The sequence below is a fragment of the Salvia splendens genome, chromosome 22 (genome assembly GCF_004379255.2).
Source record: "Salvia splendens isolate huo1 chromosome 22, SspV2, whole genome shotgun sequence".
Lineage (NCBI taxonomy): Eukaryota > Viridiplantae > Streptophyta > Magnoliopsida > Lamiales > Lamiaceae > Salvia > Salvia splendens.
In genome coordinates this window covers 13764032-13778103 of record NC_056053.1, presented here as the reverse complement: position 1 = coordinate 13778103, position 14072 = coordinate 13764032, and the positions used below count along the sequence as shown (strand labels likewise).

Sequence of the window (14072 nt, the reverse complement as noted above, 5' to 3'; positions counted from 1 at the left end):
TGCAGACAACATATCGAGGACTATCAGAATCAATTAAATACTTCAATGTAAGTTACGCATTGCATCGACATCTGCTAGAATGCGTCTATATTTGGTTGCAGTACTCTCTTTCAAACTGGTTGCCTCTTCGTCGACTGCCAACTTTTCACCTTGCCAGCTGCATACAATAGTCTGCCAGGTTTTGACACCATCTGAGAATTTATGTCCGATGTACGAGTATCAAAACGGAAGTCGATGGCATATTATTCATAAAAGGAAATACCATCGTCTAATGTTTCAAAGATGTAAATGCCATCGTCTAATGTTTCAAACTCCTGGGAAACATAAGGCTTCAGATCGGGGCTGCAATCAGGAAGGACTGCCACTGCACACTTAAACCTATTGTCGATATAGTTACTAGCATGACAACTATAAAGATCAAAAGAATATCAGCACAAAAGTATAAAAAATGTCACCGTTGAATGCCACCTCATAATTGTATCAGAAAAACAAATTATAATAGCAAAAAATTTGATCAGAAATTATGTATAGAGCATCAACTCAAGCATCAAAAAGCAAAGAATATCCAGCAAATTTGTCACCATGAAAACGTAATACGCCACATGGACATCAAAAAATTCGAAATGTCAACCACAAATCAAACTCATTCATCAACGAACGTAAATATTCAGCATAAACGAAAAAATATAAACTTGAACTCGAAAAAAAGGGCATGGAATTGGTTGATGAAAATTTGTTTCCACCATTACGATACAACTATTATTCAAATTAGTATAAAAAATATATTGAGCTCCATAAGAAATCTCTATTCAATACAAACGTGGCCGTTAAGCTTATGCCGAAAGAAGATTATTCCGGAGATAATGCGTTGAATATTGATATTGAAATGATGATTTATTGGAGATCTACGTCAGAGAAGAAATTTGTGATTTTATGGCTGAATAATTATTACAATTGAATCTCTTTCCAAAAAAATATGAATATTGGTAGTTTGGGAGATTGGACATAAATTAGCTTCACATAATCTCGATAAGTTTTCAAAAAGCTATCTTTCGAATCACATTTCATTCTCGGCATAGGACCCGTATTCGATATAAATTTGATTAAAAAGATAGCTTATTGACGACGCATTGAGATTATGTGAAGCTTCAAGGATTTTCTACTTCCATACGTAGCTCATCGCGTAAGTATTATGTGCTTGCAAGCTCAAAAGGACGAAAGCCTAAGATTGTGAAGAAGTACAAACAAACTTAATGTAAAACTGGTGTTAATTGTGTCGTAAAAGATTAAAAGATAAATTGATTGTGATGTGTGTTGATTCGAAAAACAATCATACTCTTGAGCCACAATTGTCTATGTTCACAATCGTACCCTACCTAAACCCCAAACCTTATTGGAAAATCGAGATATTTTCAAGTTATAGAACAAATCAAAATGCGAGTACCCTAGAAGTTAAGGTCGGAGGTGCTCAAATTTAGGTGTCACTGAGCAAGATTGTAGGATCTTTATAGATAAAAGGAGAAAGTCGAGACATGGGCAAGGGGATGCTTAAGTTATACATGGGTTGTTTTTGCATATGCAATTTCAAGACAATAATTGTTTTTCATTATGGATGTTGATGACGAAGGAAGACTATGTAATAAGATGTGAGTATATCCTAGTAGTATAGCTGCATATGAAGATTTCCATGATGTCCATTTTGATTCAACATATCTTGTGAACATGTATAAGATTATGCTGAGACATCCATCGCCCAATGGCACCCTATATTTGTTCACAAGATAGGTTATATCAGAACTGACAACATCATGGAAATCTTCTTATGCAGCTATCCTACGAGGATGTATCCACATCATATTACACACCCGCCCTTCGTTGGACACATCCATGATGTGAAAATAAATATGATCTTGCAATCGCATTCGGAAAAACAACTCATGTATAGCTTCAACATCCACTTCCGCAAGTCACCCTCTTCTCTTTTTATCCATAAAGTTCCTACAATCTCACTTAATGACACCTAAACTTTGCGCACCAACGACCTTTACTTCTAGGGTACTCACATTTTGATTTGTTATATAGCCTGATTTATCTTGATTTTTCAATAACCATTTCATGTGCAAAGTTACTTCTTGGTTACTCGGCATGAACAAAAACAATTGTGGCTCTAGAGATTGTGATTCCAATTAGCATACATCACAATCAATTTACCATTATCCTTTACAACACAATTAGCATGAGCTGGACATTGAGTGAGTTTGGTAAATTTCTTAACATTCTTAGGCGGTGTGTTTCATATTGAAATAGAAAATCCTTCTAGCTTCATATAATCTCCATATTATGTCAAGAAACTATCTTTTGAATCACATTTCATTCTGAGCATAGGAACCATATTGGATATAACATCTTCGCCAGAACCATCACCAACGCCTAAACTATCACCACTGTCTACTCGATTAGAATATATTAACACATTATCTTCTTTTTCCGATAAATCATGACACCAGAAGAATTAATCATTTCCGTTAATCATATTTCAAGCAACAAATATACTAAGTTCTTCCGAATACTATCATGACATTTAACATAATTTTGCTTATTTTTAACAGTTCCACACATCAAATTTATTATTGGTAAAATTTATATATTTTGTTATTGATATACAAAAAGCAGAGTTAGTGGACACAAAATAACTTTGCAAAGCCACTTAGCAAATCATAATAAAAGTGTTGTCTGACTTTGAAACGATAAAAACAGCAATATCACAATTAGTGGACTCATGGCTAAAATATTTCAATTTTCAAGCTACTGTAAATTTCGTGTATGTGATAGAGAATCAGTATGCAGAATTTTAAAATGTGACTACTAGTGTAAACCTATACGTATAGGTATCACATAACTCATGGTAGTTGAACAACTGAATAATTAGTACTGTCTGACTTTGAAAACTTTATTCTTTCTCGGTCCCCCAAAGTTTGTTTCATTTTTCCATTTTCGTCCGTACCACAAAGTTTCTCACATTTGGAATCTTATCAAAAATAGACATTAAATACACTCTCAATCTTCTCAATGTGGAACCCTTATTCCACTACACTCCTTCATTTAATACAAAGTAAAACAATTTCTTAAAACTAACGACGGATCAAATTGGGACAAACTTTGGGGACGGAGGGAGTATATTATAGTAGTATATGTGAATCTCATTTTACGTAGACCTAATGTGTATTTATAATACACGAACACATGATGGAAATATTCCTAAAAAGAATTGCAGTCTCAAATTGTCATAAGCAAAGCAATTCTTGCGATGTGATACTCTATCTACTTATATTTAAATGAACATATATAAAAATAAGAGGAAAGGGGCAGTACCTTTGATGATTTTTAAATGAACATGTATTGGAAGATGCTGCAACCCTAACTTGTCATGGTTGGCGGAGTGAGGAATTAAGATTTTTGGGGTTTCTCTTAATTGTTGACGGCGAGCAATGAAGATTTGTTGAAATCTTTTCAACAACTCAATCTTGATTGATATGTATTTAGATAAAGATATTTGATTTGATTTTCCTTTTTAAAATAAAGAGTAAAGGTAAAAAATGGTCTTATACATATGACGATTTTATGATTTTGGTCCAAAACATTATCTTTTGAATTATTTCGTCCCTCACAAATGAAAACGGATCGAATTTAGTACTTTTTGGACGGTGCCGTTAAAAATTAACGGTCAACTACAGTTTAAACTATTTTGACTAAATTAGAGATTTAAATTAGAATATTTAATATTTTTCTTATTTTAAAAACAAATTTGACTCTCTCTCCCAACACTCTCTTCTATTCTCCTCTCAACACCCTCTTCTTCCCCTTCCACTTCACCACCCTCCGCCGCCGCCGTTACCCGTCCCCACCTTTGCTGCCGCTCCTGGTTTGCTTCCCTCTGCTCCCTGCTCTTCTCCTGGGCTTCATCTGGGCCATCCGGCACAAGACCAACGCCGAATCCCATCTCGAGAAGATGCAGGCCCGGGAGAAAGAGGACTCGACGCTGCTGGCTAAGTGCGTCAAGGAGTTGAAGCGGAAGGGTGTCGAGTTCGATCGGCTCACCATGTTCGTATCAATTTATGATGCTGCTTCTCCTAGTGTTCAATTCGCCGTCGCTGCTTCTCCAATCCAACAATGTAATTCCTTACCTCCGCCCGAATTATCTCATGCATCACTCATATCGATTCCGCGCTGAAGGGCACGACCCCCCGCTTGCCGTTGCATCAGTTGAATTGGCTGCGGTGGCCGCAATTGTACAGAATTGGGTTGAATTTTTGGGGAATGAGTTGTACGTGAGTCAGTGTTGTGATTAACAATGTCGCTCTCGGCGAGCGAGAGACTAAGCCTCGTGGGCGGATCGGTGAGCAGAGAGCTGGTGTGGGTAGAACCGGAGGTGGAGGGACTGGGCAGGGCGAAATAAGTGGCAGAGGTGGAGCTGGCACTAACGGATCTCTTCAAGGGAGGAGTCGTCGTCTTCGGTGAAAGAGGAGCACTTGCGCTTGAGGGTAGAATTGCAGTGATTTTTTATTGCGTTGCCGGTGCGGCCGGAGAGGGGAGGACAATGGTGGCCCATTTGTTGACGAAACGGGCGTGGGCATGAATGATGGTGTCTTCCTCGTAGAGGGGTGAAGGCGCGATGCTTGACCTGAGGGGAGAGCTGGTTGCACCGGCGGAGGCTGCAGCCCTTACTGGAGGGGAGGGTGAATGAGGGATTTAGGAATGTGGCGACGACAATAAATCGCGTCGGAATCACCATAGTAATTGATTTGAATTGATGGGCTAGCTTTATTTGTTTGATTTTTGCTATAAGGAAATATGAACGAAAAGAACGAAGAAACGTAATCTCAACCCAAAAAATTAAGTTATAATTTAATTGATAATAAAACATAATTAGTAACATAATCCAGTCAAAATAGTTTAAACTGTTGTTGACCGTCATTTTTAATTGGTGTCGTCCAAAAAGAACTAAATTCATGTTGTTTTCAATTGTGAGGGACCAAATAATTCAAAAGATAATATTTTGGACCAAAATTGTAAAATCGTCATATGTTTAGGACCAATTTTGACCTTTAGTCTAAAATAAATTTATAAGTATATGTTTATTATTCAATTTTCCTTTTATTAAAAATAATATTAGGCGAAATACTCCCTCCGTCCCAAAAGAATATGCACTTTTGGTTCGGCATGGATTTTAATGCAAAATTGGGAAAGTAAAAGAGGGGTAGAGAGAAAAAGTAATTAAAGTATTGTTAGTGGAGAATGAATCTCACTTTATTAAAGTGAAAAAAGTTTCCAGAATTGGCAAGTACATATTCTTATGGGACGGACCGTGTTGATTATCCACCGACGGGCCAGTGACTATTCCCCGCGCTAATTTGTAGGCACCTCAAAGTGTGGACAGTTGATTACAAAGAAAATGCATTTAAAGAGTTTCACAAATTGAAATCATTTTATGGGCCAGCACCGTGTTGACAATTGTTGTGTCGTGAATTGGGTTCGGTTGGCTTTGGGCTTTATTATATAAAAAATTAATACATATTGTATTCATTTATGAATAGTTGTCTCGATTATTTGCTTTCAGTTCATCCAATTCACCATTTATTGGAGTCTATTCTTACTCTTTTTTATCGAGTTTCGATTGGATTGGGGTTCGACTGTGTGTAGCCTAAATTTGTTGATTGATTAAACTATCACATTGGCATCAATTAATTAATACTCCTATACCCTACTAAATCATAAATTCAATGCTCAAGTAGTGTCAAAGTAATCTAACCCTCTCCTCTTTTATTAAGGCCATAAAAACATTTTATCCGGATAAATCCCTTCATTTCATAATAGGAGTGCCTGTTTGACTTGGCAAGGGTATTAGAGTATCCACAGCGTTAGACATGATACATAGGTCGAGCGGTCTTGATTTATGCGGAGCATGAAGTTCAAGATACACTCCAAAGCACCTATCGAAGTCTCGGGTTCAGCTGAACCTGACTCGATAGATTTACAGCGCAATTACTTATCCTACATGGCGCACCAAAGGCGTGACTTGACAAAACTACACTAATTCTGATTATTCTCTTCTATCTTTGCGATATCTGACTCAAGACTTATAAAAAACATACAAATAGTAACATGCAAGTCGAATTTAACATACAAATCGACATAAGCATACAAAGCGAATTCCAAACATTGAATTTAGCATAAAAATAGCATTAATTCCACAATTTGAATTAAACCCTAAATTTGTCATTTGCCAACGTTCCTATTTTTATGCAATGGAGGGAATATATACATGTATCAATAAAAATAAAGGCGTGTTTACCAAATAAAAAATAAAAAAAATAAAGGCATGCATGTATGACACTAGATTTATTGGCCATGAACGAAAGTTGTATAATCAACTACTCCCTTCTATACAACTTGTGTCCCAGTTTTCATATTGGTTTGTCCCATATTAATTATCATACGTTATTTTTATCAATTTTGGTAGTAGATCTCATATTTCATTAACTAATTTTTACTCACATTTTGTTATTAAATTAATATATAAAAGGAGGACTCATATTCCATCAACTTTTTTAACCCATCAAATGAAAAATATACTCCCTCTGCCCATTATAAGCGAGACACTTTTCATTTTGGGATATCTCATCATAAGTGAGCCCTTTCCATTTTAATAAAAAAATCATCTCTTTTACTTTATTTTCCCACCTACTTTATTCTTTTCACTCTTCTACTTCTCTCTCTCATACTTTCCTTTCTCAACTCTAATTCTTTAAATATCAATCTTTAAATTTTCTACCAAAACAAATGGCTCACTTATGGCAGAATTTTCAAGCACGGTACAGTATACCGAAATGTCGTTACGGTAACGGTTTTCATATACCGAATTTTTGGTATACTGAAAAAATCGGCACGGTACGGTATCGTGTTTTCTCATACCGTACTTTTCGGTACGGTATGCGATATGCCCATTTCAGTGCGGTATAACGTACCGATCCAACCCTAAGTTTGGTAAATTAGTTTATCCCATAATTTTCAAAAATTTATTTATGATTGTAAACAAAAAATACCATATGAACAAACATTTAATCATTTAAATGACGTTATCTAATACATCTAAGTTAATCATGTCTTTAATTTTTACATATATTCCTATTACATTGATAAATTCAAGAATGTAGCATAATGTAATTTTTGCTATGGGATAATTGAAAAAAATATTAAAATTATTATATAACTGACATTTTTATAAATTCAAGAATGTAGCATAATGTAATTTTTGGTATGAGATAATTGAAAAAATATCAAAATTATTATATAAGTGACCATTTTTATAAGTGGTAGAATAAAATAAAATTTGGTCAGATTTTATTATTATTTTTGGCTATTTACCAATTTTTTTATTTAGAAGACTTTCCTTCATTGAAGAGGTATTTTGGAGAAGGAAAAGCGAGGAATCTTCGTCATAAAAAATTTTTAATCGAAAAGAAGAACAATTGCCTCTTTATTGTAAAGAAGAGAAGAACGAATGCTACGCGTTTCGAAACTTTCTCAGTCAACTCTTACTATTTCTCTTTCTCACTCAAAAAATGCGAATATCGGAATTGACAGAGAATCGGAACGAGCCAGATGAGATGCCGGAGAAGATTGGTGGCTCCGCCAAACTCGATCACACCGGCAGCCCCATGCCTGGTGAGTCAATTTTTAAATTTATTCCGATTTCTGCATCAAATCCCCAATTTTATCAGACTTTCTATTTGCAACCTAAACTGCACTGATCTACAGCTGAGGCGGTGAATGTGAAAAACGGCCGCACTGCTGCTTTCGCCAAAATTGGGAAGGCGGTTGCGACGCCACTGAAGAGCTCATGCTCATATGGCTTTGTCACCTTGGCCAAGATTGGTTACGTCGTTAGGGTTAGAGTTGTGTACAGGATCGTGCCGTCGATGTCAGATGATGTTGAAACCCTAGTTAGCGTCTATCCTGCCAATTTTCCCCTAAATTCAGCCCTTCGTCAATCCGATGATGGCGAAAAAATCACATCTGGTCAGTTGATTTCCCTTCCAACTTTCATATTTATTTATTTATCGAACAATTTCTGATCAATTTGTTTTCCTGAATTTGACGTTTTCATCTAATTAAATCTATATATTGCGGAAGATTTATGTTTAGTTTAACTGACATCAACTAAGGGGTAGAATGAGACTGCTAGATGTATGAAGAATGCCATTTACGAAACTGATTGCTTTCTCAAAAACAGGTCAGTATGCTGGGACGCCACTGAAAAATGAGTGTGGGGACTCCGACTCCTACAAGTTTCGCTTTTAACCTTTGCCAGAATGGGTTACAGGGCCACAGTCGAAGTTTTCGACAGGATTGGTCTGTGGATGGCAAGTCCTGAGGCGAAATCCACAACGATAGTGTACACCACCATACTTACTAAAAATGCTCGAAATTATGCAATCCAGCATGACTACAAATTCGCCGATGGTTAGTTGATTTATCTGCCTATTCATGTAGTTTTGATCGCTCGACTTGGCTCTTGACTAATTATCTTACAGTTTCTGGTCAGCCATGTCTTCTTTGCTGTCACAGTTTTTGAACAACCTACAAGTTTAGAGATTTCAGATGAATTTTTCCATTTTACAGTGTTTAGAGAGTAAAAGTCAATTTTGGTCCTAAACATACGACCAATATACGATTTTGGTCCAAAACATTTACTTTTTGAAAAACAGGTCCATAACAAATGAAATCCTTGTCGGATTAGTCCTTTTTGACGGTTTCGTAAAAAAACTAACGGTCATGCCACTGTGCAATTAGCGTTGACCGTTAGTTTTTTGATTGAACCGTAAAAAAAAAACTACTTCGGTAACATTTTCATTTGTTATGGACCCGTTTTTCAAAAATTGAATGTTTTGAGCCAAATTCGTATTTTGGTTATATGTTTAGGAACATAATTGACCTTTACTCTATGATATATTGAAATATATTTCTTCGTGTGTATAAAGGAGACTACATATATGTGTCCAAGACTACTTTTTTTTTCTGCTGAATAAATCAAACTGGATGTTGGTATAATGACTGAGGCTGTTTCTATGTGCAGGCAAAGCTGCATTTCTCATCATTCTTTCCAACACCTTAGTCGAGATTTTAAATGAGCGTATCACACGGGAAAAAGAGAAGGTGGGTGCTCAAGAGGAATATGTGAGTGGTAGCCAAGATCTCATGAAATCTGCCTCCGTAGATGGACATGACTGGTTTTCAGCTGCATATAAAATCCTGAAAGACATTCTTGGAGTCATTCCATTGAATGAAATTTTGGTCTTTATGGTTAAAGAGTTTAGGGCCTTTTTAAGGAAAGCACCTTCTATTTTCAGCAAAGGATTCCTAACAATGGAGTCTTTGGGCTTCATGATGAGAGAGTTTTTTGTGTTTATGATGAAACAGTTTTTTGGTGCTCAGTTTATCAGCAATATAGATGAGCTAGTAGTGCTTGTGCTGAGAGAACTCTTCGGTATCGACCTTGTTAATAAGTCGGGTTTCTGTGGATCAGCAACTAAAGGGAGGAAGAAGAAGAAGACACAGATGAATAAATATTAGTAGTAGTGAAGTTTGTAGTGTGCGAGTGCTTGCTCTATTGAGGATTTCTGTACTTGAATGCTTTTATCCTTGCTTTCATATGATTCGGTATCTACTACTAGTTGCCATCTCTAATTGTTGTATGAAGATGATTGTTTATTAGAGCATTTACGACCCATCCCTCCTGTTGGGGTTGGCAGCGGAAGCGTGCGTTTCAAAACGGATCACATAAATTCTGATCTATTTAGCAGATTATTTAGACAAATTCTATTCGCGTATTTTTCACATGTATCATGCTCATAACTTGAATTTAAACACGTTTTAGTCACAAATAATACTTAAAACATGCTTACTGCGGAGTTAGCCAATTTACCTCGTTGATTCACTGAAGAATCAAAGATGGCTCGCGTCTTCTCCAGGTGAAGATCTTGAGTACTAAACCACAGATCTTCTGAATGGTTCCCGGACTGTAATCTGATATTAGTGTGGGATGATTTCACCAGAATACTAGGACTTGAATAAAGAATACGGAAACTGCTCACGGAGGGAGCTGAGAATCGTCTCTCTTCAAGACAGAGAGGGGGACGAAAATTGTGATGGAAAATAATGTGTTATGTGTATTTTCTGTCTCCTTTATTCTCCTATTTATAATAAGTCACATATTGGGCTCAGTCAGGGATCTATGGAAGAATTTGGATATGGCTTCCCCTAATTAGCTTTTTAGTAATTAAATTGAACCCACAATTTAATATAAGCTTATATTAGAATATTACGAGAAGCCACTACAGAAGTAATATTGCACTGCCCATCCAAATATGAAATTATAAGTATTCCGGGTTTCCATTTGTTTGTTATCAATTTCTCGTGCTTAAGATAGAAACATCCATTAATTAATTAATGCATGCTATGGACTTAATTAATTAACATATTATTAACTCCAAGAGTGGACTTAGCAAGAAACACTTATTTATTATTCATAGAGTAATCAAACTCCAACTAGCTAGGTTCCGAATAATAAAACCTTGTTTCGAGCTCCTTTTGTGGACGTTATCAAACGACTCACCTCGCGCACGATTCAATATAATAGCAATCCTAGCACCGCTAGATATTAATCACCACTACCCAATGTACCAGGATTCTTGGGTTGCGAAAAACCCGCACCTTTTGGTAAGTCAAAGTAGTGCATAATCAATACCGTATGCTCAATGCTAACGTACATTGATTAAGAAATTAATTATCAAGACCTCGTCTTTCAGTAGATAGCATAAAGACTAGTCTTGCCGTTAGATCCAATTCAGTGCTATACCACACCAATGTCATCTTATTTCAGTAAGACTTAGAAATATGCGGACTGACATTGCAACCTTTCACGATAGGTAGTCTAGGCCTATCTAGGTTGTGAAATTCTTCTTTTTCTTTGTTTAGAACTGACCATGTTACCTTAAAGTGAACAACGCCCACAACCGGTCTACTAAAACAAAAACTTAGACTTTGTTATGTTGCTTATACATTTAAATATGCAATAAACATCCATTAAATGTAAAACATAACAACATTATGACAAAAATAATATGTTTCACTCCTTTGGAAAATATCATATAGAGTTTTACAGTATTCAATCACTCGAAAGGTGATTTCTTGTATACAAACTCTAGCACCCTTCATCCCTTCACTACATTATTCATTGACACACCACTTTTTACACCATGCACTTTTTATCCATCTATGTAAAATCCCACACCATGCACTTTTTATCCATCTATGTAAAATCCCCCAAAAAGAAAATTCTTAGTGTCATTTTCTAAGTATGTCATCTACTATGGGATGGAGGGAGTACCTATATTTGGATTTCCACTAAAATAAACCCAAATCACTTTTTTGAATTTTATGAGTAAAAATAGTTAAAAGGATAGAGAATATTTTTTCAAGTTTTGGTTTAAATGGTTGGAGTAAAATCACTATTTAAGGTGAGGGTCATCTTCTATTACTTATAACATCATAATCCAAAATCAAGACCAAATCTCCACCATTAGTTTTCAAAATGAGTAGATGAGATTAAATCTTACGAATTTCAATAAATAGTAGATAAAATATCAACAAAAGGGTAAGATCACCATTCTATTATCATATCATAATTTTCGTGTTTTTTTATATCAACATAGTGTATTACAAATATCAACACAATGACATTAATCTTTCAACCCAAGTACACGAAAATATCAACACAGTTTTATTGAGATTTTCCATGCATTATGTTGAGATTTTAAATACATAATACATAGATTTTTTGATGTATTTGTTTATAAAAATCTGCTTATCAACATATACGAAAACTGAAATAAAAATCATCAAATTCCATTATCCGAACGTCGTCGGAACATATGCAATTGAGATCTTGTTAGAATCCTTATAAAATTACCTTTAAATTGATATAATTTTTGCTCAAAAAATAATTTAAATCGAATGAGTAACATAAATTTAAAGTTTTAGGATAATTTTAATAAGAGCGAATTGACATTAATACTCTTTAATTTTATTTAATAATTATTTAAATTTAAAATATAATCTACTTAGCATTATATCAACCACTAGATCTTCTAATCTAATGGTTAAAAATTGGTCATAATTTTGGATTGCTAATTAGTTAGCAATTGATCACATCTCTTTAAGGTGATATTTATACTAAAATGAGTTTAAGTTTACTGTAATGGTTAGGGATGCGCTTAACTAATTCATTGGTCCCACGAGTATTGTCAGCTATGAAGAGAGAAAGAACGAGAGAGATAGCAATTATACAACAAAAAATGGAGATGATTGAGATTTTTTATTGAATTTTTCTACTCCATAACCTATTCTGCATATGTATAGATATGTATATAAGGGAGCACTAGGGCGCGTATTAACTACTTCCAACCACGTGCTGCCACGTGACACGAAATATGTAATATAGTTAAACACAAAATGCAATATACATTTGTGGAAATTGCAGATAGATTTCCGCAGTTTGTATTTTATATTGTTGAGTTTTGCATTATAAGCATAAATTGTACAAAATAAACTATACTCCCTACGTCCCAAGGTAGTTGAGGCATTTCTTTTGGGCACGTGATTTACGAAATTGATATGGTAAAAGTTAAAGTGGAGAGAGTAAAGTAAGAGAGATGATAAAGTAAGAGAGATGAAGAGAGACTGAAATATATGTGAGTAAATATACTTTTTGCCAAAAAAGGAAATGACGGAAGGCAACCAAAAAAGGAATACGACTCAACTACCTTGGGACTGAGGGACTATATAAATGCAATTCGTCTATATGTATAATGCTAATTAAACATCTATGTCTAAAATGCAAAACTGAACTAAAAAAATTGCAATATGTCTATAACTAAAGTGCAATATGCGGAAATCCATCAACAACTTCCACAAATGTATATGTTTGTGTTTATAATATTGCATATTACGTGCCACGTGGAAGTACGATGCTGGAAGTATATTGTATCTTTAAAATTAATTATTTTTAAGTACATCCCTATGTATATAAAGCCATATTGTGAAATAATATTACTTCCTCCTATCAAAGAAAATAATCTCATTTTTATATTTTGAGGTATCCACAAAAATAAATCTTATTACAAAAATGAAAACTTCCTTTCATGCTCTACTTTTTCTCATTTTCTCCTTTTTCTCTCATTTCTCTTACTTTCTTTCATACTCTACTTTTTCTCATTTTCTCCTTTTTCTCTCCTTTCTCTTACTTTTTTTTTCTCTTTCCATCTCCTACTTCATCTATTTTTTCTACCAGCTCTCTTGCTTTACCAATTTTTCATTAAAACTCATGCCATCTAAATTATATAATTATTATTTTTGGACAAATGGAGTATTACAATGGTTCAGTTTTTGCTCCTACAACAAACTTTTCTTTAATATTCCATCGGTCCCACAAGAATATACACTATTTCTTTTCTAGTCTGTCCCACAAGAATATGCACTCTTTCTTTTCTAGTATGTCCCACAAAAATGTGCACTTTCTAATTTTAGGCCATCCACAATGGGACGCCCTAAGGCGCGCCCTAAAGCCCGACCTATACACCGCCACGTCAGCATTTTATCCTCCTGCCCTTCCACCTGCAGTGGGGCGCCCTAAGCATTTTACTATTATTTTGTTATTTAATTTAAATGTTTTCAAATATATAAATGCAAACTTATTAAAAAACACAACGATTAACTAAAAGAACGGCAAAAAATCATTGATTTAAAAAAAAAGTTACACGAGTTAGAAATAAAAAAAATGACTATCCTACTGTATGAGTTGGAGACGGCAGGGCGAGTTGGAGATGGCTCCTTGTCGGAGTGACCGTACGAATCTGTACTGAAGTCTAGATCGTACTACGTGTTGGTGTCGAACTACTGATATTCGCCAGGTTGTGTATCCGGCCACCGTGCGCCATCTCCAAACATCGGGC

At 35.1% G+C, this 14072-nt stretch overlaps 1 protein-coding gene across 2 annotated transcripts; it reads left to right on the top strand.

The window, feature by feature from the left end:
* The first annotated feature begins 7486 nt into the window (after positions 1 to 7486).
* LOC121787703 lies at positions 7487 to 9747 on the top strand. Of its 2 annotated transcripts, none has more exons than XM_042186521.1 (4): positions 7487 to 7725; positions 7819 to 8079; positions 8294 to 8523; positions 9137 to 9747. In XM_042186521.1, exons 1-3 carry the CDS (start codon positions 7623 to 7625, stop codon positions 8359 to 8361), a joined length of 432 nt encoding a protein of 143 aa, XP_042042455.1. In that variant the 5' UTR covers positions 7487 to 7622; the 3' UTR covers positions 8362 to 8523; positions 9137 to 9747. The 2 variants fall into 2 exon arrangements, with proteins under 2 accessions (XP_042042455.1, XP_042042454.1); XM_042186520.1 differs by having other exon boundaries at positions 7490 to 7725.
* Positions 9748 to 14072: the final 4325 nt, after the last annotated feature.